This window comes from Paramormyrops kingsleyae, chromosome 4 (genome assembly GCF_048594095.1).
Source record: "Paramormyrops kingsleyae isolate MSU_618 chromosome 4, PKINGS_0.4, whole genome shotgun sequence".
Taxonomy (NCBI): Eukaryota; Metazoa; Chordata; class Actinopteri; order Osteoglossiformes; family Mormyridae; genus Paramormyrops; species Paramormyrops kingsleyae.
Genome location: NC_132800.1, coordinates 29,103,772 through 29,131,659, shown reverse-complemented (window position 1 = coordinate 29,131,659; position 27,888 = coordinate 29,103,772). Strand labels below are relative to the sequence as shown.

The following is a 27,888-nucleotide window of genomic DNA, read 5'->3' as shown; positions in this document are numbered from 1 at the left end:
TCAAGCCCCACAAGTAGGGAGCGGACGGATAACCTCCATTGCCATTCTGCGGTGTCGCCTTGAGTAATGAGGTTTTCCAAATTATGGTGTTGTATAAAACGCACATTTTCTGTCTGAAAAATAATCAGGAATAATCTGCAACGAACCTTCAGAATGAGCGCCCACTGGCGCCGTAAAAGCTCATGACTGACATTATTCCTTAGTATGAAGCGACTCAAAACGCGTTAAATCAGTTGCCTACTTGGTCTTACGTATTTTCCTTTTTAAAGAATGGAGTGGTGTAGTTCCGAACGCCTGTTATATGATTACTTAAATGGACATACACTACTCCCTTGCACATTACAGATACATGGCGCACCGGCTAAGCATAAGCCGCACTGCGCCGCTTGGACCTTGTAAGAAATGTTTGTCACCAAGCACAAAACAGCGAAACAAACAAGCAAGAGACGGTCTATCGATCGCATGTGATTAGTGACATACAAAGTCAGAGTGTGATAAATTTTATTTATTGCTGAAAAATCTTGGGGGAGGGGGTCAATTTGCATAAAAGTCAACTTTGCTTTAGAAATATTTACCTTACTAGTTAGTACACAACATTTAAATATCAAAGTACAGTAAACAGACTGGAGGTAATATGCCCTCCTTGTAACACAGCATTTCAATCCTTCGTAGAAATGTAACAAACGGGAGGTTCCGATGTAGTCTATATAATCACGTAGGTCACTCAGCTCAAATACCTAGTCCACATTTATTCTTCCTTATTTTTTAATGCATTACTGCGATTTTAATCAAAATAAATTCCACATCACCCCACTGTTCATTTTACGTCAATATAAATGACAGTTTTCGCCATTACAAAATGAAGGACTTGTACGCGCAACTCGGGAGTGTTAAGAAATACTTTAAAAACCATTTTCACCATTTTAAAGAAACTAACGATAAAGTAGTTCTCTCCGACAATCGGTCAGAGACCTCCAAGAAAGAAAAAAAAGAAAATCCCATTTTCTTGGAACTGGCTAGAATCAAGCAAACAGGACGTGTATATTCCCCACCACAGAGTAAACACAGATGTGCTTCTCGAATGTTCCTGCAAATTTCAGAAATCCTCTCCAGCCTGGACGTGTCTTATGCTTTAGTGTGTGTGCCTCAACATATGTGAACACGTGCATAAGTACACGAAGCATGCCGGACAGAGCCGCTGGAGGGGAAAAAAGAAAAGAAAACAACAAAAAGAGAATAATAATCTAATTTGCATCCAGGGTGACCACAACAGAGGCTACGGTCGGCTCGCCACAGACACTGCAAATACGCTCGCATGGAAATCAATGACGCCTCTGAACTACGCCCTCTTCTGGCCACATCGGGAGTGCATAATGTCCAAAAGGTATACTGAATGCATAACGGCGACGTGGGTAGGCAGCAGCGCCCCCACACCGAGCAGGGCTGCCTCAGTGCACTTACGGACCAAGGGGATTAACTCCAAGTAGCTATAGTGCATATTGACAATTACAACAGAGCAGCATTAAACGTAATGACGTGACGTACACATGACGATTAACTCCTTAATATACGCTTCACATTTTATCAAGTTGCAGATGCTTTTGAAACAATTACTTTGTAACATCAAGAAACTGCCAGAAAAGTATGAAATTCAAATAAAACATTGTACATTCAAAACTGTTTCCAAAGAAATTCCGGAACACAGGACATGTGTGCGGTATGCAAAGAAGTCCATACAAACCATATCCTTAAACATTTACACATTGTACTTTAAATAAATATAAAAGTTGCATTTTTAGACAATTAGCTGCTGTAACAGTCCTTGATAGTTTTCCTTCCCTCCTTTGCATTCCCACCTTTCAAACAGCTCCGCATCTGTAATTTAACATACCCATTCTTTCCAAGAGGCACAGGGCACAGATACAACACAGTCATTCGTGGTTCTGTTTTAGAGTTTTTCTCTTCTTTTTTTTTTTTAATAAGCAAATTGTGCATTGAGATGTTAATGAAATCTGTCTGAACTATGAGCTGACATCGGACCTGTAGCGATAGATACAAAGACTGCAGTTGTTCATACAGAAAGAACCGGAGAACAGGAAGCAGACATATACAATGATAAAAGTCTCCCTCACACAAACCAAACCCTAATAGAATTCCCCTGCACCCCCTGAATAAGATCAAATCTCCAGGCCTTCATACTCCTTTAAGAGACATGGTGATTTTTACAATTTAAGAAAATAACTTTGTAAACAGGTGTCAGGTGTCACTCGCCGGCCTTCAGTGCAAAGTCCCGGGGGCCGCGGAGGAGAGTCCGCCTTCAGCGAGGGCTTCCTCTCACCTTGGCAGAGGCGAGTTTCAGGCACAAAATGTTTACAGGTTCTCCAATCCCCCAAAGCACATTCTAAAAGGTGGTAGGATTTAAAAAAAAAAAAACAAAAAACAAAACAGACCCTTAAAAACTACAGGCCTCTGGAATATTTTTTTGTGGCTGAACTGGAGCTGCAGTGCTCTTCAGTCGGCTTTGTCCAGTCCGTCTGAAGCATGAGGGCCGACGATCTTCAGCCGAAAGCCACCTGAAAGACAGAGAGGGAGGGAGGATCACTTCACATGCCAGGAGACATGGAGAGACCATGGCAGGAAGGAGAAAAATGGAAAAAAAAAATGAGGCAAAAACGGAAGGCTCTACGGGCCCTAACTCCACATGGGCGCCTACAGACAGCCAGTCCCGCGCAGTTACACCGCTTCAGCTCGGGGTTCTTTTCAGATATATAAATAAAGGAAGGGGGGAAAAAAGACCCCACAGTTTGGGCGTCAACGGGGGTGGGGGGGGCGTGCTGCTGTACCACTGTACAGCCCCTTCCTCCTGTTAAAGTCTTGTAGGCTGGTGGAGGGCGCCCCCCGCAGGGAAAAGTCAACCTTGCGCACCTAAGCATTGACTGTGCGGGGGGGAGGCAGCTCGGAGGCTCTTCTCACTTGGGGGGGAACGGCAGGGTTAGTAGGGGTCCTCTCCAGTCCCTCCCCCTGACTGTGGTAACATTACCTTGCTGCGCTGCGTCAATGGAGGGCTGTTTGCAATCCTGTGCATAGTGCCCACTGACCCCACAGTTGTAGCAGGACGCGCCGGTGCCCTTCTTCAGGCCGGGCAGCAATCCCACCGACGGGAAGAGCGGCTGGTAAATGCGGCCGAAGGCGGCCAGGTGCTGCAGGCCGTAGCCGGCCTGGGCCCCCAGCACGGGCTCGGAGGATGTGTACAGTGGCAGCCTGCTGCCGTAGGGCGAGGGCGCCGCTGGGAAGAAGGGCAGCTGGGTGGCGCCGGAGCTCCCGGCCCCCTGGCTGAGGTAGGCACCGCCCCCACCGCCGCAGAGCGACGTCAGGTGCAGGAAGGGCTGCATGCTGAATGCCTGCTGCGCCATCTGGGGTGCATAGCAGTAGCTGGGCGGGTGCATGTTTCCGCAGCTGCCGCGGCAGCCGCAGGCACCGCAGCCCGCTGGCTGAGGAGGGCCGGGCTGCGGCTGCTGAGGGGCGGGGCCGTTGATGAAGGAGGTGCCGTCGCTCTGGGCGGTGCTGTGCGTCAGGGCGGGGCTCGGCGTGGGGGCGGGGCCAGGAACATGCGTGGGCACCGCGGCGGCCTGCGACTGGCCTGGCGTGGAGGTGCCGAAGGAAGCGGGGGGCCCGGTCAGCGTGGGGGTGGCGAGGCTGTAGGGCGAGGGCAGGGCGGACGGCAGAGACATCCCTGGGGCTTTGTGATGGGGCTCCGGCAGGGAAGGCTCGGTGCTGGGGAAGGCTGCCTGCAGGGGGGACACGTAGGCGGGGCTGGGCGGGATCACGCTGATGGCGCCCATTGGTGGCTGGTGCACTGTGGCGGAGGCCCCGCCATCAGAGATGGGAGGGCCAGGAGCGGGGCTGGGGATGGGGGCAGTCTTGAAGCGCTGAACCAGGGGCTGGTTGACCGTGCTGATGGGGGGCAGCAGGCCCAGCTGCGAGGGGGGTGCCGGCGGAAGCTTCTCGACGTCCCCTAGGGGCCCCGTGGGGAGGGGCTCGCGGAAGGCGGCGGGCAGCGGCAGCATCACACCCCCGGCTGGCTTCTCTGTCCTGCTGGTGCCGTTCGGCACCACAAATGCCACAGGCTGCATGAAGGCCATCGGGGGGAGCTCGGGAGGAGCCGGGGGCCCATCCCGCTGCGCTCCGGGCGGCATGGGTCGCACGGTGGCCACGACGGCGCCCCCTACAGGCTTGCCGAGCAGGATGCTGTCTGCTCTGCCTTTACTGGAGTCGTCGGAGTTACTGTCCGTTTCTGCGGGAAGGATCAGAATGCAGAGCTTCATCATGAAGGGCCGACATCTTCAGGAAGGCACCAGGGTGCAGATTTAACGGCGCCGCCCTGGTGTGCATTAACCGCGAGCACCAACTGCGGGAGACACGCCCACCTCTGTCCTTCTCGTCCTCGCTCTCCAGGCTCTCCCGCCCATCATGCTGCGGACTGGAGGGGGAGCTGTAGCTCTCCGAGGACGTCTCCCCATAGGCATCTGGGCCCAGCCCTGTGGCCACAAGCACAGCACATTCACATATGGGAGTTTAAATCAAGACAACTGCCCCTTATGTAAGGCTCTTCCTCAGCTACAGAACGATCGACAGTGCTCGGCATGGCGAGGTCTGGATTGTATGGCTCTTTCCTACTGACAGTTAAGTGAAAGTTAATTAAACAAGAATGTATCTGCAACGAAACCTGGCAGCTGGTGAGTATTAGTGTGGAGACGCCAACATGCCTGGCCCTGCCAGGTCCCACCCTTCCCCATGCCTCGCCCCACCCTTCCCAGCCCTGGACTGCCCCGCCCATGCCCGGCCCAATCCAAGCTGGCAGGAACAGCAGCAGCCGCCTGCGCAGAGAATGAAGAGGAGCTCACAATGGCTACAGCCCGGCCTGCCCTCCTGAGGGGCTCACGACCTTTACCTTTGCCATCCAGCTGCTACATGAGCTGCGGAGTACCCGGCCTGCCCTCCCGAGGGGCTCACACCTTTACCTTTGCCGCCCGGCTGCCACGTGAGCTGCAGAGTACCCGGCCTGCCCTCCCTAGGGGCTCGCGACCTTTACCTTTGCCATCTGGCTGCCGAGGGCCCAGCCTGCCCTCACAAGGGGCTCGCGACCTTTACCTTTTCCGCCCGGCTGCCGCGTGAGCTGCGGAGGGCCCAGTCTGCCCACCCCATTAGAGGCAGAGGCCGCCTTGGCCTCTGGCTTCTTCAGCTTCTCCCTGAGGAGACAAACAGGGGGCTGTCACATGTCACCATGGGGCCAGGCGCACAGACCCTGCCCCTCTGACAAGAATATGGCTGCAGATCTACTACGTGGCTGATCCACTGTGGGACGTTAGATCCACATGAGACTTATTCTGAAATTCCGCGGTATTGACGGAAGTGACGTCACTTCTGTTTAGAAGTGGAATGGTTTTATTTGCTATAAGTATGGGGATGGTTTTTGTTTTTTGACTGCTATAAAACAAATTGTGTTTAGGTAACTGCATTTGGTTAATAGTTTAATTCACTATCATGTGTAGATTGCTCTGGTCTATTGAATAGTGTTATACACATACATATATACATTAAGTGTAAGTCAGCCTGACTCAAAACAAACTTTTTATTTTGAATAGCGCGTGTTTATCGTAACCCTTACCATTAAGATTTAGCGTTGTCTGAGAAATTTCAGTTATACAGACATTATACAGCAGCAGCATAACTTGCACAGAAGGAAATATTGTCCTTTGAGAAATCATTCCTTAACGGTACGTTATTTAAAACTCAAACATTAATTGGTGTAGTTTTTCTATATATCCAACACAAAACAATAGCTGTAAGAATTACATTTTAAATAGTGCACATCATCAATTACAATGTAGCAGATAACAAAAAAATTCTCCATATTGAATGAAAATAAAACAGTACTGGGACCACAGTGGACTTCCGGTCTGTCAGCAGGTCTGCCTCACAGAGGATCTCCCTCAAAGCGTGTTTGCCTCACAGAGGATCTCCCTCAAAGCGTGTTTGCCTCACAGAGGGTCTCCCTCAAAGCGTGTTTGCCTCACAGAGGGTCTCCCTCAAAGCGTGTTTGCCTCACAGAGGATCTCCCTCAAAGCGTGTTTGCCTCACAGAGGATCTCCCTCAAAGCGTGTTTGCCTCACAGAGGATCTCCCTCAAAGCGTGTTTGCCTCACAGAGGATCTCCCTCAAAGCGTGTTTGCCTCACAGAGGATCTCCCTCAAAGCGTGTTTGCCTCACCTTGAATATACCGCACAGAGGATCTCCCTCACAAGGTGTCTGCCTCACAGAAGATATAACTCATGGAAGATCTCTGAGAATCTGCCTCACTGCGCTTCTGCCTTACCGAGAATCTGCCTCACTGCGCTTCTACCTTACCAAGAATCTGCCTCACCAAGAATCTGCCTCACTGCGCTTCTGCCTTACCGAGAATCTGCCTCACTGCGCTTCTGCCTTACCGAGAATCTGCCTCACTGCGTGTCTGCAGCCAGACCCTTCTCCCTCTGACACCACCACCAGCAATTCAGGTCCTCTGGGGAACCTGTGGCAGCTGCCCAAACCAGGTTACCATGCTGGAATGCTCCCCTGGGTTACTAAACCATGGGTTAACCAGGTAACAATGGCCCACTTTGTGCCGTTTCCCCTAATTGAGTGACCAGCTGTCCCGCTGGCCCACGGCCCCCAGTGTGATGCTCCTTACCGGTCTGCTGCCGAAGCTCTCACTTTGCTCTTGTTGGCTGGTGGCCCGGCTCGTTTCTCATCGCCGGGGTGCTGTTGACGGAAGACAGACTCAGGAGCCATGGACACAAGCCAGCTGACGCACGGGGGGGGGGGGGTTCCTCAGGGTCTGAGCACTGAGGAAGCAGGAGACCCACTTCTGGATTCGCCGCTCCTACCACATCCCTGAACCTGGAGTAAAGCCCCCTCACGCTACCTGCCATTACCACCCACTGGACCATCATCCATCTCCATCAGCTAAACTGATGGGAGGGGGGTCCACAAAGCACACATGGCAAAGGAAGAATAAACGCAGGTGAAAATACAAGGGGGTGGCAGAAAATGGCAATGACCAGCAGGCTCCCCCCATTCCATAATGCCAGGCTGAGGTCTCTGTCCGGCCGGTTCTGACCCGCACACAGTTCTGACCCGTGTGTAGCAAGCTGGGGCCCAGCCGGTTCTGACCTGCACACACCTGTATGCCCGGCCCATCCTAACCTCACATACCTTCTGTGGTCCCGCCCCACAGGGATCCGGGCCAGACTTCTGCACAGGATTCTTCCTCATCCAGTCTGTCACTCCATTCAGCTCTGGGTGGGGGGGCCTCCGACTGTCAGTCTGTGGGCTCCTTACACCCTGGAGGCTTTGAGGGGGACAGGGAGGGGCCATTAGTATATGGGGGACACTGACCCTCAGCACAAGCCAAGCTATGAGCAGAGTAAGCAGCGGCACGGTGCTGCCCCCTGCAGGCTCACCCCAGGCCCGGGCTCTTGCTTCCAGGCTTCTTGCGGTACCCAAGAATGAAAGACTCCATGTCTGGCGGGGGGGGGGGGGGGGGGGGGGGGAGGAAGAGAGGAACTCATGAGCAGAGTGAGCGTGGCCGTCACACCGCCTCCCACAGGTCGCTGGGGAAACGGCAGCCTGGGACATTCCTTCAGAGAGCAAGAATGCCCAGCTCTCATTTCCTGTCCCGCTCCGGCTGTGCAGAGGCATCCATATCAGATTTACGGAATCGTTTTAGTGTTTAGTCCACATAGAGCCCATACATTTGCAATAACACGAGTAGTACAACAACTACAGTACAAGCAGCACTATTCCGTTACAGGATTTCCAGTGTTTGCAGCTTGAACTGATCATTTAAATCAATCAAGTCTCGTTTGAAATGAACAATTGTGAAAGAAAAACACACACAGCGAAACGTCTGCTTCCTTCGGTCCCTGGGAGAGAGAGGTTTGCTTGAGCTTACTCACTGCAGGCAGTCACTGGGGACAAGGTTTAAACCTCGCTTCATAATTACAGTTTATCTAATAAAAATGTACATGATGAAAGAGCGTGTGCGCCACTCTCCGACGCAGATTAATTTGGGAAAATGGGGGTTGGCAGGGGTGAAATCTGGGAGTGCGGCACATGCCATGCTGCGCCAGCGGTAATTAGCGAGCAGAGAACGTCTCAGGCTGCGTTAAGCACCGTAATCAGGCACGGGAAGCAGCGTTATGGTACAAAGAGCTTTATTTAAACACACAGTAATGAGCTGTGCTTTTAAAAGCTTTACTGTTTCTGTGTCTAGAAGTGCTTATATAGCGCCTTGGCCTGTGTAGGGCTGCGCGATTCTGACAAAAAGGGTGAATCATGATTGTTTTCCTCAGAATTAGATTCTCTGTAACAATTTTTTGTTCTTAAATTTTAACATTTATTGCGCTCAAACTGCAGAAGGAAACAACAAAACATGACTGTGCCAAACGTGTGACTGATCCAGGACCAGCATATCAACTCCTGACAACAGAAAAGAAACACTCAACTGGCCATTCGATTAGGGCAACCAAGACAGCCAGACCAAATGTTCCATCAACAAAAGGGTCAGATGGGTAATTTTTTGGTACTTTGGGGTGGGACTTGAAACGCTTTCTTTGTCGAACGGTTATGCAAATAGCCTGCCTCTGAAACGCAATATAATCAGCGTCTTGAAAGCAGTCGTGAACTTAGAAAATAACGATAAACAAGGTCAAATAATAATAATAATAATAATAATAATAATAATAATAATAGATGCATGGACAAATGAAGTGACCCAAGCCTAAACTGCGATCTGGTCGGAAGAACCAGAGATCAGGATAGCATGAAAAGAAAGAAAGTATTTTGTATAATGTAATAGGACAGCACGGTATCTCAGAAGCATTAGATGGAGGCTGATCACAGTCATGTGGTGACACACAGACCCTGAACCCCCCTCCCACTGTGTAAGGTGGTTCATGCCATCTCAGAAGCATTAGATGGAGGCTGATCACAGTCATGTGGTGACACACAGACCCTGAAGCCCCCTCCCACTGTGTAAGGTGGTTCACGCCATCTCAGAAGCATTAGATGGAGGCTGATCACAGTCATGTGGTGACACACAGACCCTAACCCCCTTCCCACTGTGTAGGGTGGTTCACTCCGTGTTTGGAGTGGCAGAGGTAGTACTCACGCGCACCTTCCTCCTGGCTCGAGGCCTCGGAACCGTCCTCCACGAAGTGCTCGCCTGCTGTAGCAGGCTTCCCCAGGGAGGGCGCTGTACCTGCAGAAGGAGATGACAGCGGCCGGGGCCGTGAGGGGCGAAGGTGTCCGGCTAGGGCCTGAGCACCAGGAGCACTAGAATCGCACAGCCATTGTGCTCTGGTGTGTGTTCACCAGGATGGCTTCTAACAGAAGAGCAGCTGGATGTTCAACCACATGAAGGCAAAACCACTGTGCTATGATCGGAGCACGAAGGTGCTGTTTACATCGAAGTGACGGCTATTTCAAAAGAAACAGAAATATGCACATAAATTTATGCTCCCCTCCCCGCCTTGCATTAACCTGCTGATGATCAGTCTGTACTTTCCGATATTTTCAGGTGAATCACCAACATTACAAACTTTTTCTCAGGTCTAAAAGATGCATCTCAACCACAGTATTTCTATAATTCAGCAAACCCGTCAATGTTCCCATTTTCTGAGTGTGAAAACCCTCTGACTTCTGCCTTTTGTGTTAAAAATACTCAGAATAACAGAAATCAGCTTGAGTGTACTTGAAGCCTAGTGACACATACTTCACTTTTGCATGTTTTGGGCTGGGGACGGTCTGCATGTAGCTGCGGAGGTGCATGGTTGTGGTCGGGACATGCACACAGCAGTGATACTCCACCAGACCAGCAGAGGGCAGACGTATTGCTACACATAAAGCATGATATCTCCTCAATACACACAAGTCGCCCCCAATCTAAGCGCAGCCTGTGGACTGAAACATTGGTACTGTGCCTTCAAACATAAGTGTTTGGGGACTGCAGAACATCAGAGAGCCCAAGGACCTCACAGAACCAAGCCCACCAGCACTGGTAGGATAGCACTTGGAATGTCACCCTCCACAGCCGGGATATATTTGGTTTCTGGGCTCTCGGTAAAACAAAAACATTTGATAAATACTCCCCTGCTTTGTATCCTCATAAACACAGCAGGGAGAGACACAGAGCGGCCTCCTCCTGACACAGCCGCCCGCACCAGCCGTGGTTGGAGGTGTCACACTCTGTCTGCTCTTATCCCACAATGCACCACTCCATCCTCCTGTGATTTATGCTATGTTCCATTTGAACTGGGAAGTCGGAATTTCCAAGTTCCTGGTCGGAAATTCCAATAGACACGCCCCCCCTGAAGTCGGAATTCCGACTCGGAAAGTTAGAGGAACCTCTACAACCCCGACCTCAGAATTGAAGATGGCTGCTCCCTTCATCAGCAGAAGTGAATGCTGTAGTTATATACTGTTTATTATCACTTATGTCTTATTAGTGTGTCACAGTCACTGTACACAGAGTGACACAATAATATTTTCTCTCTTGCCTCTGAAAATACAGAGTTCTTCCGGCCATTCCTTCTCAAAAAATGACTTTCCATTCCTGGTTTTCATTGATCACCACCATTTATTTTCTGGTAAGGATTCCTCTGCAGTACTAATAAATTTTGAGGTAAAGAGCAAATAAAATCAACAAGCAAACAAAAACGTACTTAACTGGAAGAACAATGGGGAATTACATCTCACACTGGTTTTTATACCATGGATGATAACCAAAGCTAATTTCTTTTAATTCAGAATTTCTCATTAGCTTTAATGAGAGGCAATTGGAGATGCCGATATGAAAGCAGGAAACTCGTTCTGTATTTATAAACCGCCCATGTTAAGCTGATTACACGCACTGTGGCTGAGGAAGCAGGGATATTGCACTCGGTGTTATGCTCACTAATGCAATTTAACGACCATGAAAATATTTACACTGTGCACAAATCACACAAAATAATAATCAGGGCACAGGGAGCCAATGGCTGAGGTGTGTGTGTGTGGGGGCACAGGGAGCCAATGTCTGAAGTGTGTGTGTGTGTGTGGGGGGGGGGGGGGGCACTGGGAGCCAATGGCTGAGGTGTGTGTGTGTGTGTGTGTGTGTGTGGGGGGGGGGGGCACAGGGAGCCAATGGCTGAGGTGTGTGTGTGTGTGTGTGTGTGTGTGTGGGGGGGGGGGGGGCACAGGGAGCCAATGGCTGAGGTGTGTGTGTGTGGGGGCACAGGGAGCCAATGGCTAAAGTGTGTGTGTGTGGGGGCACAGGGAGCCAATGGCTGAGGTGTGTGTGTGGGGGGGGGGGGGCACAGGGAGCCAATGGCTGAGGTGTGTGTGTGTGTGTGTGTGGGGGCACAGGGAGCCAATGGCTGAGGTGTGTGTGTGGGGGGGGGGGGCACAGGGAGCCAATGGCTGAGGTGTGTGTGTGGGGGCACAGGGAGCCAATGGCTGAGGTGTGTGTGTGTGTGTGTGTGGGGGCACAGGGAGCCAATGGCTGAGGTGTGTGTGTGTGTGTGTGGGGGCACAGGGAGCCAATGGCTGAGGTGTGTGTGTGTGTGTGTGTGGGGGCACAGGGAGCCAATGGCTGAGGTGTGTGTGTGGGGGGGGGGGCACAGGGAGCCAATGGCTGAGGTGTGTGTGTGGGGGGGGGGGCACAGGGAGCCAATGGCTGAGGTGTGTGTGTGTGTGTGTGTGTGTGGGGGCACAGGGAGCCAATGGCTGAGGTGTGTGTGTGTGTGTGTGTGTGTGTGGGCACAGGGAGCCAATGGCTGAGGTGTGTGTGTGGGGGGGGGGCACAGGGAGCCAATGGCTTGAAGTGAAAGTGTCATTTCCATTTGAGAACATCTTTAGCAATCAGAACAGGACACCTCACACCCCCCGTGGGAAACGTCACTGTTTGGCTGAGGACCGGGACTGTGGACCGGGACCGTGCGCCGGGGTGGAGCCCTCATGCGGCTTCATTAAGCGGGCTGACGCGAGAGCAGCCGTCTCATTGGAGGACTGTATACCAGCCCCAGCCCCCTTTACAGTGCAGACGGCCTGTAGGTACTCACAGTGGCTGCAGCCTGGACTGGACGAGTCCGTCAGAAAGAAGCTACAGACCTTGGCAGACTTCCGAAAAGCAGGCGGCGTGGACAGGAACCTCTCCCTGTAGCACACAGAAACGGGACAGACATAGCAGGTTAGAGGCCAGTCTCCCAACATGGGCCCTTCCGGGTCACTCGAGCAACACCAGCGATACGGTACCAGTAATTACAGCTTAAATAAAGGTTTTCATGCTTTAGAGAGAGAAGCCAGACACAGAGTAATAACGAACGGAGAACCTGAATGGATACGGAGCCGTTCAGAAGCGGCAGAGGAAGACGAAAGCCCAAGGCAATGACATCAGCGACGCTGACCTACATACCGAAAGCGGGAGTTGTGCTTTAAAAAGGAAACTTTCCATTTCTACGACGCGAGACCCTCGCTAAGAAGCACGCAGCTTGGAACCACCGGGCACTTCCGCTCACATCAAGCACCACTGCAGGCAACGACTGTGGCGTGTAGCAATATCTGCTTAAAAAATGCGATGCAACAAACAGGAATCTGGTCCCCTTGAATCGATAATTTATTCTGCAAAATTGCCCTCCTGGGGGGGGTCATGCATTAAGAATGAAACTGCATAGCCTGGGTCACACAGATGTTAAAATTCCACGTGCATCTTATTTGTTTTGGGGGGAGGGGTCCGGACAGCGCACATGAACTGAAGCCCTGCCTCCCCCCAGGGCACTGCTGGCGGAATGGTTTCGTTTTGCAGAAAACGAAACGGCAGAGCGCAGGCCGAGCCCTGCTGGCTTCCAGACGGTGGTATTGTTGCCTTTGGGAGCCATCGGAAGAGCAGCCTGGCTGATGTTCACACTGCACCAACTCCAAATATGGGCAACTCCAGTGACACTGGGCTACAGGGCCGAGTTTCATTCAGGAAGCCAGGATATCACACAGTAACACACTCACAGCAGAAACACACACACAGACATGTTTGTATTCCTATTTGTGTGGAGACTGACCATTCATTTCTATGGGGAAAAACCCTAATTGCAACAACAAGCCCCCTACCCAGCCCTAAACTTAACCCTAAGTAACTAAACAAAACGCAAGAATTTTTTAGTTTTTTGACTGCAGTCACAGTTTTTTATTAAAATTGACCCACAAAGGCAAAATAACAGGTTTCTATCACACAGTGGGGACATCTGGTCTCCACAATATTATATACATCTCACACACACGCACACACACACACAGAGCACAATAACAACAAATTCTATAAAAACTACTATCAACGCCATAAACCAGTAAGAAAACAAACATTTTTAAGAGATTACAGAAATAACACTCCTTGCAATGTCACGGCTCTCACACTCAAGCTGTTCGGCCTGCTGTCACTGGCTAAGGTCACCTTGCCAGTAAAGGAGGGAGAGAGCAGTGATACCCACCTCAGTGTCCCCTCCAGCTCCCTGCCCTCCAGCGCGTCCCCCTGGCTGAGTAACCTCAAGATGGCCTTCTCAAAGGAGTCCACAGCCTGCTCCTTTGGAAGCTGCGTTTCAGAGGTCAGCAGGAGTGATGGGTTAGATGTTAGACCTACCCAAGGAGAACCGCACCAAGGCAGGAAGCACCAGCTACCTCTAGGAGAGGCAGGACACCTTCTAACGTTACGTAGCCATGTACCCAAGAGACAATGCAGACACATTAACCAGAACAGCACATCTTTCGGGGCTGAGGTTGACGGAAGTGACGGAGCCCCCATGAAAGCAGGAGAGCATGCGAACTCGGAGCTGAGCCCCTGACCCAAAAACTCGAGCTCGATCCTAAAACACCGAGCCGAGAAGCGGACATGCTCTCAAAACGTTCCTTACCTTTAACAAGAAGTTCTCCAGTTCAAGATGAGTTTTCGTTACGTTGCTTGATGTGGAATCAGACCACTTCAACTAAGGGGAGGAAAAAACAATATCCTTAGAACTCAGATTTTTAATTTTAGTCCTCCAGACGTTTTAACAGAAAACATAATGGAACAGAATAATAAAATGGCAAGTTGATTGTTTATAAAGCTGGAACAAGCAGCTCCCCCGAGAAGAGCAGTCTATCTAAAGGAACCCAACACCAAAGGTCTGCTTTAAGTGCCAGACATGTGCGGCATTCATGGAGTTTAATGGGAACCGACAGGAACTCAACAAAACTAGTCCGAGATGAAACATAAGAACAGCCATTTCAGGGGATGTTCAGAGGGGATTCCAAAGCCTTAAAGCCAAAGAGAGTAAACTTCCAACAAATTACAAAGTCAGCCAACCAAAGACATGTTTGCTGACCTTCAACATTGTTACAATGCATAACGGCACTGGCTCTGTGAATCACACGTGAACAGTCAGATAGGACCATGGCGGCTGCCGAACGAACGAACAAACGAACCAACCAAACGGACAAACAAAAGGTGGGGGAGGGGAGGTCATCCTGACCTGGGTGTGTACATATGGGCCGGGGGGGGGGGGGGGGGGGGTTAAGACTGCTTCTGGAAAAATGAGTCACAGCTCAGTCCGGTGAAGTTCTGGCCCCCAACCCCCACCCCTCCCGGCATCTGCAGTCGCTTAGCAACCAGCACAAGCTCTGTTTTGTGCCGGAATGGAGACGCACTTGGAGATATTCCCAGCAACAATAAACACCTAATAAAGCCAGACATCAGATATGTTTGACTTGCTATAAAGCAGGGGAACACCGAGCACAGGGGACCCGTCCGTGTGGCTGGTGTTAAACAGAACCTAACAACCTTTCAGCGGCTCAGCCATCCCGACACATTTCCAGGGATGATTCTGACCACCTCACACACTTTCAGAGCCTTTATATCCTTAACAACCACGCTTTGCATCTGTAACAACCATGTTATTTTATTTAGAAAATCAGCTTTTTATTGTAACTTTTTATTGTACCAGACGCATCACCATGATCATGAGATCCTGACACATTCCTAGATCCGGCGTTCTTAGAAACGTAGCGCGTCTTGACGCAAGTTATTTCATGAACAAATAAGCAAAGTATTACTGCATCTCCCGGATTGCTGTACCAGATTTTTAACTGCTGGTTACTTCCTTATAATGTCAACATATTAAATGTTTCTAATATTACCAGACAATTGAAGTTTCACAGAAGGAGATTTTAGACTCTACGCCCTTGTAAAACGTCAAAATATTTCATGAATGAGACTAAAAGAAAAGATAAGATCATGTTTTGCAGCAGGACCTCATCCAGGCTTCAGTTAGGATTTGCCGAAATGCACCAGAGTATATTTGCATGAGGGAAACCGGCGTGAAGCTTTGAAGTGCAGACACAACTATCAACAAAGACTAAGTCCATTAACCAAAGAAAACACACCAATTATTTTCTTTGTATCATCTTTTGTGTTTATGTAGGGAAGTGATTTTTGGATCACAAGCATCCCAATAGACCGTGTGGGCGACTTCCAGAAGACCGTGATAAGCAGGCGAGTCCCAGGGCAGTACGGGCAGCTCAAGAGCATTCAGAAGAATCCTGCCAGAAAACCAGGAGAACATAGAGGAGTCGTACAGAAGATATAGTAAGGCTGTTAGAGGAATCTTAAGAGGTGGCCGACGTTTGATGGGTTTCAGATACACATAATGGAGGAGGTTTTGGGGGACCAATCAGAGGACAAGCAGTGGGTTAGAGTGACCAATCAGAAGGCAGTCAGTGGGTAGATTGACCAATAACAGGGCAAGCAGTGGGTTAGGGTGACAAATCAGAGGACAGGCAGTGGGTTATTAAACACTTTGAAATCACCTTGGAAAAGGCTCTGGGTTGGTCAGGGTGATGAGGACGCCCTATGAAAGCTCTGAAATATACTTCCTCTTAGTAGGGTCAAGAGTATTACAGCTGACATTGAATTTTGTGATCATCTCTTCCTATACAGTCAATGTCTATGAATCACCCACCACTTAACCAGCAAGAGCAGCTACCACCCTGCAGAAACGCAGAAGCAAATAGTCGGTCCAGTGCGGTCAATAGCTCAGGACTAATCGAGATCTATAAACTGGCGCAACAGTGACACACTGGAATTCAAAAACCACACCTTCTTTGGTCAAAGCTCTTGGAGCACACGACCTGCGAAAATCTTCCATCCTCTGTATTTCTCAAGCAGCCTGAATACAAAATTTGAAATGAAGTAGATATCAAGTTGTTTCATAAAAAAGGATAATATCCCAGTCAGGAAGGCTGTCCAAACCATTTATAAATCCCTTGGTAGATCTATAACAGCAACTCAAGCCTAAAGTGGCCATAATCGCAGGAAGGCTCTACTGAAGAGCGCTATTCCACTAAGCTGCTCCCAACGTAAACACTGCAGATAAATCGACAGCACCAAGTCTCAGCGGACTCCACTGCACACAACACTGCACACAACACTGCACACAACACTGCACACAACACTGCACACAACACTGCACACAACACTGCCTACAAAGCCAAAGCTTTCCAAATACTCTTCCACAGAACAATGTAGAGAGAACATCCTCTCCCTTGCAGCAGACCAGCTTTGGTTGATTATGCAGAGGCACGTTCCGAGTGCAATACCAGGCCACATCGCAACATATCCTGCAGTCAGTCAAAGTGACACGTCCATCATCTGAACAAGCAATCGACCCTTTTAAAGCATTATTGTGTTTGAGTACCTCCTGGACCTCAACAACACACAGACCGTGCCCAGTTGAGTCAATGAACATCTTCGCCTTCTGTGGACCAGAGATGAGCACATGCAAATGAGGTTCTGCTAGAGGAATGCGGACACATGAAAAGGAGGCTTAGGGAAAAAAAACCAAGAAAAACTTCATAGACAAAAGTGGGTGTGGACCAGCTGACTGGGGAACTTCCTGTTTATCATGGAGGCCAGCGGGAGGCCAGCGTCAAGCCCTCATAATCCGCAGAAGGATCTGGGGAACAAGCAGCTCCTTCATGGCTTAAATAACTCCATGCTGTCATTCAGGACTGCCTGTGAACAAGACCTACAGCGGCGGAAAAAGATGGCAAGATCTGCTAGCCTAAAACTCAAAACCTGCATTAGCTTGCATTAATATTCATATCATGACACGTATGAGGCCACGCTTAACCTGAGGGCATCAGCCAGTGGGGCGCTGTGGCTGAGGAACATCAACACACAAAACCCAAAGATATCCAAATATCCACTTGGGTCACTGCCAGTGTCTCTAACAAAGTCAACAGGGGCATGTAACTCTGGAGGCAGCCGTTATATAACACACCCAAATAAAGCACAGTGCATTCACGCCGTTTCCAGTGCGTGATTCTGTCCAGAGGGAGCAATGAGTACAAAAACTCACTGCAACAGGCAATACAAATAAAACAAAAAATACAAAAACCACAGACAAGGCAAAGTAAGGAGCTCCGACCGCCGCCTGAGCAGGAGAGAACATGCCTTTGGTAGGACAAGAGAAGCTTATGAGAGCCAGGAAGGCCAGCTTGTCACTTCCTATCACCTTCATGCCCAAGGCCACAGTGACCCACGTTCCAGCTCGGCATTCCCCACCCCCCGGCAGACCTGTTGGTACGACCTGGACCCAATCTGCCCAATCGGCAGTAACTTCCTATCACCTTCATGCCCAAGGACTCAGTGGCCCATGGTCCAGCTCGGCATTCCCCACCCCCCGGCAAAATATGGAATAAACATCTTAAAACTACTTATCATGGTCTTTGCTGCAGAAAGTGCAGGGCACCATGTTGAGTTTTTGGCCACAGTTAGCAGACAGACCGACATGGGTCTGGAGCAGCCTGATGCTGATCTGTCACATGAGGTCAGAACAGCAGCCTGCTGCTCTGTAAGCTACAGGAGCAGAGGCAGCTGTATCGCGGAAAAGCACAGCTGAGCGTTCACTGGAAAAACAGGCAATAACACAGAAATCAAATTAAACCAGGGAGCCCCAGATGCTGACAGAGCAGTGAAATTAAGCCATTAGTACAGATTCATAACTAGGAACTAAGGTCCTGGGCTGGTGGTCACCATTTCCAACGTCGGCTAAACAGAACGATCACTCCGACATTTCGTCCGTTTACGACGGCTTTCTGCAGAGCTCCTCCGAGTTCGCTACGGCACATGGGGGATCAGAGACCCCAAGGCGAAAACCTTTGCTCTGAATATACTAAATGTGGAGCTCTGCTCTGCTCCCTGAAACGCCTTCCTAAGACACATTTCAGAAATTAATTTCGGTATACTATGCAGAAAACAGATGCCGACTTCTTCCTGTCGAAAGGCCAAGAGAAAGTTTAAGACTGTGCCAGATGGTCTGTGGGAGAAATGGAGAATTACCAGGTGACTGGCTTTATGTTTCCACTGCACTGAAGAGCATCACCCTCTTTTTCATTACGACACGGATCTGATGTGGCAAGTAGTGCCACAGCGATAACATTTATACTCCATGTCACAGTGAGCACAGCACCCATGTCACTGAGGTTCTTTACCTCCACAGGGGGGGGCTCTTGCACTGGGGAGCCACGAGCCCCGTCAGGCTCTGCTGGGATTGAGGAGCAAAATCGGTGGGACACATCGACACCAACCACAAACCACCTGACAGTAGTACGGGCCAGCACTGTTCAGCCGCTGTCACTCCCACCCTGACTAGCCGCCTACCAGACGCAGCGCACATGTGACCCAGCGAAATGCCCCATCTACAGCGACTGCCACAGCCCAAGGTCAAAGCTGGAGTCAAGGAGGCGGCCTGAACTGCAGACATAGACAGGCAGGCAGACGCACAGACAGACAGACAGACAGGCAGGCAGACGCACAGACAGACAGACGCACACGCAGACAGACAGGCACGCGTAAAAATCATGTGCTTCCCGGCCTGTGGCACAGATGCGGAATGGGGGGGGGGGGTGGGAGCCAGGCGCAGAGATGCTCCATTCAAAAAGCTCTGGCTATAATTCCCAGTCCTGGTGGCCATGTCCTAATCCTAACGCTACCATGCACACCTGAAGATGCCCCCCTGTGGACAGCATCGGTATAGTGGTGCCCAGGCAGCACCTTCTGCCCCGAGACGGTCTCTGATCGCTCTGCTCCTCCTCCTGTCGCAAGCAAGCACTCTGCTCCTTTGATGCGCTCGCTGGACAGAAGTGGAAAACCCGCCTCCCGTCTCCGCAGCAACGGCCCAATGGGTGCCATCAATCCACCGCAGACAGTGTGCACAGTGATGAAATGACAGTGCACCCCCCACTGGGACACATCGGGGCAAGCATGTCTCTCACAAAGTGAGCTGAAAAGTGCCCAACTGCCTGTGAGCCCAACTCAGGGCAGCCGCCGGCGGTGAAGGGACCGGAGAGCATCGTATGAAATGCAGAGTCGGGTTAGGGTCGCCCGATTTTATGATTCTTTACGATTCTTTATCACATAAAATGCCGAATGCTGGATATGCCTGGACTTCCTCAAATTATTCAAATATTCTCAGAGAATACAGCCGCAGTAATGATTTTGCCTGTTCAGGACTGCAACAGGTGCAAATATTTACATTTTTCCGCACACAGAAAATTAGCTACCATATATGACTATACTACGCCACAATCAATCGTCAATCTTAGCATTTCTCTTGGTTTTTAACAGTGATGCACCGATAAGGAAATTTCTGGCCGATACTGATAGCCGATGATTTCAAAATCTGATACTGATTGTTTGGGACGTTCTGCTTAAATAAAGACACTCCACCCAAATAAATTTTATTTTAATTACAAAGACATGAAAAAGTATTTATTTTTCGGTAAGACAATAAACCCCGACATACTAGTCACAGAGCACTATATTTTATAACCAGGAATGCACATGCACCACTAGTCAATGGTTTTTGCACACAGTTAGATTTTCTACATTTGCATGTTACTCACTTAATATTTACTAAAAATATACTCGGTATTCTTTGCTAACAAAGTCACAGTATGTTCACCATTTGAGTACCTTTATTAGCAAGAAAATGTCATACCTTTGATTCATGAAAGTAACCTCCTCTAGCACTTATAACAGCAGAGAAAATTCAGGGCATTCTTTCTACAAGGGAGATTAAATGCTGCTCCGTTTCATGGGGTGAAATGGGGTGAAATGGTTCACTAGTGCATTTAAGCGCCATATGTGCCTCCGTCGTGATCCTTTGGAGCTGACAAAAACCGTTAAGTTTTATATAACATGGTGCAAAAAAACGGTAAATTAAACAGCATTTTCCTCCTTGGTTATTACCGGTATAATACTTTACCGTTCATTCGGAGTGAACCTGTAACACAAACTGCTATCGTATTAACGGATTGTGACTGTATGTTTCTCTGACTGGAGTATCAGTAAAAATGTAACTGAGGGTGACGTACTTAGTTTCTTTTTCACCGTGTGACGCGAGTCCTCCCTCGTCCCTCCTAAGTTACTCATTCTGCGGCGCGATACACAGCAAACTTCGGCACAGGGTAATGGCTGTTAAAGTCAAAGGACAGCCTAGAATTTGACTATGACATCACCACACAACCAGTTAATAGACACTGTTTGTGCTGTTACACACTCTTTCCATGTTATAAAGGAAACTTGTTTTATTTGACATATTTTTAATTGTTCACTCAACTTTCCGATGCTTAACAAGAATAAAAAAAATCTTCAGTTTGAATTGAAAAGTGATAAAAACCTGTGGTGTGCACACACCTCTGACTGGTAGTGGTGCACACACCTCTGACTGGTAGTGGTGCACACACCTCTGACTGGTAGTGGTGCACACACCTCTGACTGGTAGTGGTGCACACACCTCTGACTGGTAGTGGTGCACACACCTCTGACTGGTAGTGGTGCACACACCTCTGACTGGTAGTGGTGCACACACCTCTGACTGGTAGTGGTGCACGTCTAGTGTCTAAATAACCTACCAGCCATGTCATTCAATGGCTCAAAAGCGGCTGTGCAGATCACAGACAACTCTGGGGTGCCAAATATTTACAAAAGGAAACAAAAATCCACCAGCACATGTTGGCTCAGATAAGTTGTGTCCTTCTGCTCGTCACTCATTAATTATGTGCTGAAAGTTTTGGCGAGGCGATCTATGGCAGCCAATCGGCACGGTCCCGGAACGTGCCCTGGAAACGGAGCCGAAATAATCTCCCCATTAGCCAATTTAGCTTGACATTATGTCACTTTTTCCTTCCAGTGTGAGCAGCACTGGTTTCTATGACGATGGCATGCCTACGGACAAACGTGAGTGGGTTTTCCGGGGGTCCCTCGTGTACGGAGAGTGCGTCATACTCCTGTTACTGGCGGTAGACAGACACAGGCCGAGCCGAGAGCCCCCCCCCCCCCCCCCCCCAGCTTTGGATCAGCCACACAGAGTCGCCACTGCATTTCCGTCCAGCTGGAGCGAGCAGGCTGGGAAGGACAAGCGGACACCCTGGCGCCCCCAGGGCCCGACAGGGGCCTGCCCCCCCCCAACCCCACAGCCAGTCTCCTTTTAAAAGATAAAACTGGACTGTTTAAGCCTGGCATGACTCCCGAAACGAAGCCAGGGGCGATTCGGGAACTCGCTCTCATTCCAGGTCTCTACGTGGACAGAATGAAGACCACTGACAGAAAGGGAGTGAGGTCCCATGGCCCGGCTGTCCTCCCCCCCCGCCCCCCCACTCTCCCCGCCCCAGCGAGACTCAAAGGAAAGAACATGCCTGTAAGGATTAGCGTGACCATCACTCGGCGGGGAGCCTCACGCTCCGGAGCGTGGGGGGGGGGGGGTACTCCCTTACACCCCGACACCCGGGAGATGGAGTCATGGCCTGTCTGGTCCATGAAGCACTTCACAATAAATGGAAGAGCCACACCGACTGGCCAGGGCAGCTGTGTTTCTGACTGGCTGAAATGCTCCAAAACTATATTTTATCAACAACTGTATTTGTAACACTTTGGGCGACAGTAACCAACACTGTACTTTCAACTGAACAGATAAACAGATAAAATTATCAAGTTGGCCACATCCTTGGGCTCTTGCTACGAGTCTCGCAGTCAAACCCGTCCCGTCACAACCAAGATCCTACTGCCCCCGTTTCCTGGAGCATGCCTCACCCTGCCGCCTCACCCCACCCCGCCGCCTCACCCCGCTGCCTCGCCCCGTTGCCCCACCTCACCCCTCCCCGCCGCCTCACCCCGCTGCCTCACCCCGCCCCCTCGCCCTGCCCCACCCACCTCGCCCCACCCGGCCGCTGACGTCTCCCCAGTCAGACTCCTGCCGTATGAAGACTCACTCAGACACCCAGCAATCGGCAATCTGGGGGATGAGAATGACCTCGATATCGCTCATTTTCGTTTCCCAAAACAGTCCAGAATGCGCTTAAGTAGACAAACATGTGTCAGAGCGCGGTGTCCAGTTCATTAGCGCAGGTACTTAAAATACGCCGTAATCGAAGAAGTGTCCCGGCCGCTTAGTGCCACTGTGCCAGCGATGTCACCGCGATGTCACTGTAGTGAAGGGGGTTAGGTGCTGTTTACACACTACGTATAAATTTGCCATTAGCCAACTCAGATTTCCCTGCTGGTTGTTGGTGATGTTGGTGTCCTCAAAGCGTGGGGGGTGGGGGGGGTGGGAAAGGGGGGCCCTAGACAATTTCCAGAAAGCATGTATAAAATTTTAAGAATGTGACAGAGTCCATTTTAACCATACCCTGCTAACGTACCCTAATGGCGAGGGACTACTACTGTGGGGGACAAGCGCGTGCCCCCCCCCACCAGTTGCCGAAACAGAGGCCGCGGGTCTCTAACACTAACTGTGGAGGTCGTGGGCTGCAGTTTGAGAAGCCACACCCCCAAGTAACTGTCAGGTGGCCTTACGCTGTATGACTGTACCTTTTGCATCACACTGCATTTATTAATTGCAGACATTATTCATTTCATTATTCTGACACTTATAACTCATAACACTCCAAGAAGTTTGTGGCAAACTATTAGTACATCATTTATATAAAATGATGCATGAAACAGGGAAGAGAGAGAGAGAAAGGAGAAAAGAAAAGAAAAAAAGAGACAGACAGATGAACCAAAAACTCAAGTAAGGAGAAAATAAACCTCTGGGGGTCCAAGATGAACCCCCCCCCCCCCCCCCGGCATGCTAACATTGTAGGATGAGGCTACTTTAATAAAAGCCAGGTGTGCACTGTGTGACAGTCAGGGTCCATCGGAAAGCCAGCTCTCCCAGCAGGTCAGCGTACGCCAGCAGACTCTAGGCTGCTCCAACGGCATCTCCGCTCATAAGATGATGCATTACGTATTTATCCTGACTTGTGTAGTTATAAAACTTGCTGCATGTCCCCATACCTGCCACGGAAAGTAATTTCCCTGCTTAGGACCCAGAAGGTACCTCTCCCTACCCACACACCGTTTACGGTGACATCCAGAGCAGAGGGGGGGGGGGGGGGGGGGGAGCAAACATACCACAAAGCTGTACTCCCTCTCGGTCCTGCCACGTGACACCCCCCTCAGCACGATCTTCTCGATGTACACGGCTGAAGGCACATGGAGAGAAGAGGGAGGAAACACACACAGGGGGTCAGGGATGAGAGCCGGCATGTCTACAGGCAGCCTCAATATTCAGGTACCATGTGGGACGTGCTGCATCGCTCTACAGTGACGGCGTCAAACAGGCGGGGATGCACTGCTTCACTGTATGGTGATGGTGCCTTGCAGGAGGGGAAGTGCTGTTTCACTGTACAGTGACGGTGTCCCATGAGCAGGGATATGTTGTTTCACCATACAGTGACAGTGCCCCGTGGGTGGGGACGTGCAGTTTCACTGTACAGTGACAGTGCCCCGTGGGTGGATGTGAAGTTTCACTGTACAGTGACAGTGCCCTGTGGGTGGGGATGTGCTGCTTCACCACATGATGACAGTGCCTACTAGGCAAGGGCTTTACCTTCTTTTTGGTAGCTCCTTGCCGGAGGCTGGCCAGGTCTGGGTGACTGAGCTCTACTGGTCATTCTGGTCTCAGTGCCGGAGGAGAGGTAATCCCGTTTTGGAAGCTTATTCTGTAGAGGAAAGGGGAGGGGGGGTGGGGGGGGAATACGTCAGAGTCACACGGCTGATCAGATAGAGTAACACGCGTCAAACCTGGAAGCGGGGGGGCGACCACAACAGTCAGGAGACTGGAAAGAGACCCTCGTAAGCCCACCTCTCTCGGGGGGGGGGACATGCTTCTAGAAACATCCCCCATGCTCATTAGAGTGAAAAAAACAATCAGATCTGACAGCAGTGGGACAGCAGGTCAGCACAGGGCAACTTCTGCCCAAAGGGTGTCACGTACGGGGGAGCCAGGCGACCCCAGAAGCAGCAGACTCTCTCTCGGAGGGGCAGAGGGGGTTGGGGGTCGCCTCTATTCACAGGAGCAGGATTAAGCAGAGGACAGTAGTGTGCTTACGGGCCCTTTAAGCACAGCAGGGGGGATTAGGCTACAGACAGTCCCCACCACAGTCAATCGCCCACACTGATGACTGCTGCTGACGTGACTGCAGGGAAAGGCGGCCAACGGCCACCCATCCAGCACTAGTCTCCTGGCCGGCCACCACGCAGCCAGTCGCTCTGTGATCTCTGTGATCTCCACACAGCATCTGTACCAGCCTGAGACAGACCAAAAGAGGCTGAATAACTCAAGCTATGGTTAACGTGATGTGCAACCACACCTAAGATGCACACCAGGACTTCCACTATGCAGTTACATCTACGACAGAAGGTTACAAGCCACAGCCCAAAGTCAACAATCTTCATGTGCGACAACTCCTCGTTATGCAGACAGCGATTAGCAAACCTGTTCTGGCTTAGCTCACAAAGTCATATCAAATGTATAGCCAAAGGGCTAAATTAACTAAATAACCCACCAATACAAACAGACAAAAAAAATAGTTGTGTTTACTTAAACACCAATCAACAGTTCAATTATTAAATAGAACTATGTCAGATTCCTGAATTATACATGCCATAGTTTTGATCTTCATTGATATTGAACATAAGTTCACGGACGTCAGTGATTAGCGACTGACATAAGCAGTCATCAGGGGTGTTTCCATAATCCACCCTTTACCAAACGCCCTGTGGTTTGTCAGCTTCTGGCTGACAGACAGGAAATAAGCGGAAACTACTGGAAAATACAGAACCAGCAGGGACATCACAGTGAAATGGATGGACGTTGAGAATCAATTCCAGACCAACAATAGATGAGAACAGCAGCCCCCTATTTAGGAGTAAAGTGCTAACTACCAAACACAGAGTAGAGCATGGACCTGGGGCATCCTGAATAGAGATGAAGGTGGAGAGAAAGAGGAGAGTGACAGGCACAAACCATCCACAGCAGAGCAGCGCTAATGTGGATGACATTAAGCAGGGTAAGGAGACGGCGGATGCAGCCGAAGGGGCCTTACAGCAGACGGTCATTAGAGGAAGCAGCAGGGAAAGTGTTCCAGAAAATGCATCACAAACGGGCGTCAGCTAGAATACTCCAGAGATGAGCTCAGGAAGACGACTCAAACGGCCAGCGACGATAAATACAAATGACAACATCTCACTTTGGGGGCTGGAGGACGCCGGCAGAGAGTACGTGAGAATGGCCTGCTTCCCCGAGAAAACATCCGGCGGAGACCCACAGCCCCCACAGAGTAACTACATTTACAAACGGAAAGTCCAGTTATTCGGAATAAGATGTAGTGCCTGAGACTTGATAGCACTGACACAAAACTATCAGGAAAGTATGAATACCCCCCAGTTTCAGACTTCTAACCTACCCTTACATATTTTTGCTCTGGGCGTTTTTAGCTAGTTGGTCACATATTACATGTTTATTATCAAGTCACCTGACATTTGGGTTTCGGTATTAACACCTTACCACAAAAAAATACAGGTATAGAGCTTAACCGAATCTGGCATGAGCAGTATTGCACATACTGGTCATAACAGAAGAACCAGCAACAATGGATGAAGAACTGTTCTTGCCGAACGCTATCTAAAGATACCAAGGTGCAGATTCTGTCCCTTTCCAGAGGAACCCCTGCCGAAAATAGCCACCTCCGGAATACTTGCATTTTAAATAATCAGGAATGAAATTCGCAGGGCGGCACCCATTCTCACAGACCGCGATCGTCATTGGTTGAGCGTTCAAGTGACACTTTGATGTTTCGACCCAGGCCTTCTCCCGTGAGCTGTCAATCGCGCAGAAGCTTTGCACTGATTGGCCCGACTCACAAAAATGCTAACGCCCATTATTTAAATTGCAATCTCGGATTGACTGGCCGCCCACACGAGAGAAGCCCTGCGAAAGCCAAACGGGAGTATCATTATTTAATATTGATTTTCGCATAAATACATAATAAACCAGTCAACAAGGGATTTGGCATTTTTAAATTTGCCTTAATCTGGCCTAAATCCCGCCGATCGTGGCAGCTACGGCCGGCCAGAACCCCCAGGGCAGAGCCACCCGCCGATGTAGGCATTCCCGAAATACCCATTAAGCCCCGTGTAAGGCAGAGACACCTCACTGGGCACGGGGCAGTCACCGGATATACCCCAGGCCTACCCCAGTGCTACCCACCACAGGCTGGCAATGACGTTTCATAATCGATCTGACACCCTGCGAGCCGGTTACAGCCCCGCTAAAGGCGATGCGGAGCGCAGCATTACGCGGCCACTAGCCCGCATGCCCAAACGTGTCAGACATAGCGGAGCGGCGATCGCCCATTACCCGAGCGTTGGCACCCTGCTGGCGGTCTCTCCGCTCCTCTTCCATCACTTTCTCCACTTTATCCAGCTGAACCCTGATAGTCTCCCTCTGGTGAAACGGGAACGCCGGGTGCAGGGAGGCCATGGTAAAAAGCAGCGCCAGCTGCTCCGGAGCACCGTACCCCGCCTCCGGCTTAGGCCCGCAGCAGGGCTCCGCTCTGCCCGAGTCGGCGCCGCTGCCGTCGTCGCACGAAGGACGAATGTGGGAATGCTGGGAGTCCCGGCAGGACGGCACGGTGAGGCCGTAGCTTTTGCAGCTCAGCGCCGCATCCACATGGCTCAAAATGCGAAAGAGTATCCCGGCGCACTCCCGGTTCTCAGATCCCAAGAGGGAGAGGGAGACCAGCAGCTTGGAGCGCACCACCGGGTCGCCGATGTCCGCCAGGAGGCCCAGCTCGCCCAGGCTGTTCGCCCTGATCTCGAAGTCCCGGAGGACGTGAAAGTCCTTCCGCGCCAGGTCCTCCAGACAAGAGCCCAAGAATCGGAGTTCCAGCGGCTGGCACATGTGCAGCAGACCGCACATGAACTCGATCCGCCTGGCTGGACTCAGGTGCAAGCCGAACCACTCGAAGACCGCCTCCTTATCCAGCTGGAGCAAGGGGCATGCCAGCCTTCGTGCGGCGTCCTCCGACCTGTTGGAAGGCGTGTGCGGAGCGGACCCGGGGATGTGCAGACCACCGCCGGTCACATCCTGCACGTTCTCGGCCGCGTTCCCCGCTCCTTCCTCCGCCGTTCTCCCGGGCAGCTTCATTTTAAACATTATCAACTCTGCGGGATCGCCAATAAAGCGACTATCAAGAATATAAGCACATCATTCGCACTACTCTCTCCTTTGTATCACAGAGCTAAATCGACGGGAAAGTTTTTTTTTTTTTCCCCCCGACAACTGGTACCCAAAAAAATCACAGTGACACTCGGCGTTATGGCTATAGCCAGCTTACTAGTTTACTCGATCAGGGAGTCTGCTTTGCTTTCCAAATTCACGTCAATCGAGGAAGCGGCTCC

At 50.5% G+C, this 27,888-nt stretch overlaps 1 protein-coding gene across 3 annotated transcripts; it reads right to left on the bottom strand.

Annotated features, from left to right (window-relative positions):
• Positions 1-490: 490 nt before the first annotated feature.
• LOC111834003 (zinc finger CCHC domain-containing protein 2-like) lies at positions 491-27,888 on the bottom strand. Of its 3 annotated transcripts, XM_023792849.2 has the most exons (14): positions 26,846-27,888; positions 24,035-24,146; positions 23,557-23,627; positions 13,979-14,050; positions 13,559-13,659; positions 12,140-12,234; positions 9,211-9,300; positions 7,502-7,562; positions 7,254-7,389; positions 6,730-6,800; positions 5,152-5,249; positions 4,428-4,538; positions 3,041-4,294; positions 491-2,573 (listed from the first exon to the last, which is right to left on the bottom strand). In XM_023792849.2, exons 1-14 carry the CDS (start codon positions 27,641-27,643, stop codon positions 2,512-2,514), a joined length of 3,132 nt encoding a protein of 1,043 aa, XP_023648617.2. In that variant the 5' UTR covers positions 27,644-27,888; the 3' UTR covers positions 491-2,511. The 3 variants fall into 3 exon arrangements, with proteins under 3 accessions (XP_023648617.2, XP_023648615.2, XP_023648616.2); XM_023792847.2 differs by having other exon boundaries at positions 491-4,294; XM_023792848.2 differs by having other exon boundaries at positions 491-4,294; positions 9,217-9,300.

Bases quoted from the DNA above. Each gene is read 5' to 3' on its own strand.
- LOC111834003 (XM_023792847.2), bottom strand. From the start codon at position 27,643: ATGTTTAAAATGAAGCTGCCCGGGAGAACGGCGGAGGAAGGAGCGGGG. The intron at 9,301-12,139 runs GTGAGTACCTAC...CTCCTTCTGCAG, and splicing joins CAGTCCAGGCTGCAGCCACT to GTACAGCGCCCTCCCTGGGG. The intron at 4,295-4,427 runs GTGGGCGTGTCT...TCCTTCCCGCAG, and splicing joins CGAGGACGAGAAGGACAGAG to AAACGGACAGTAACTCCGAC.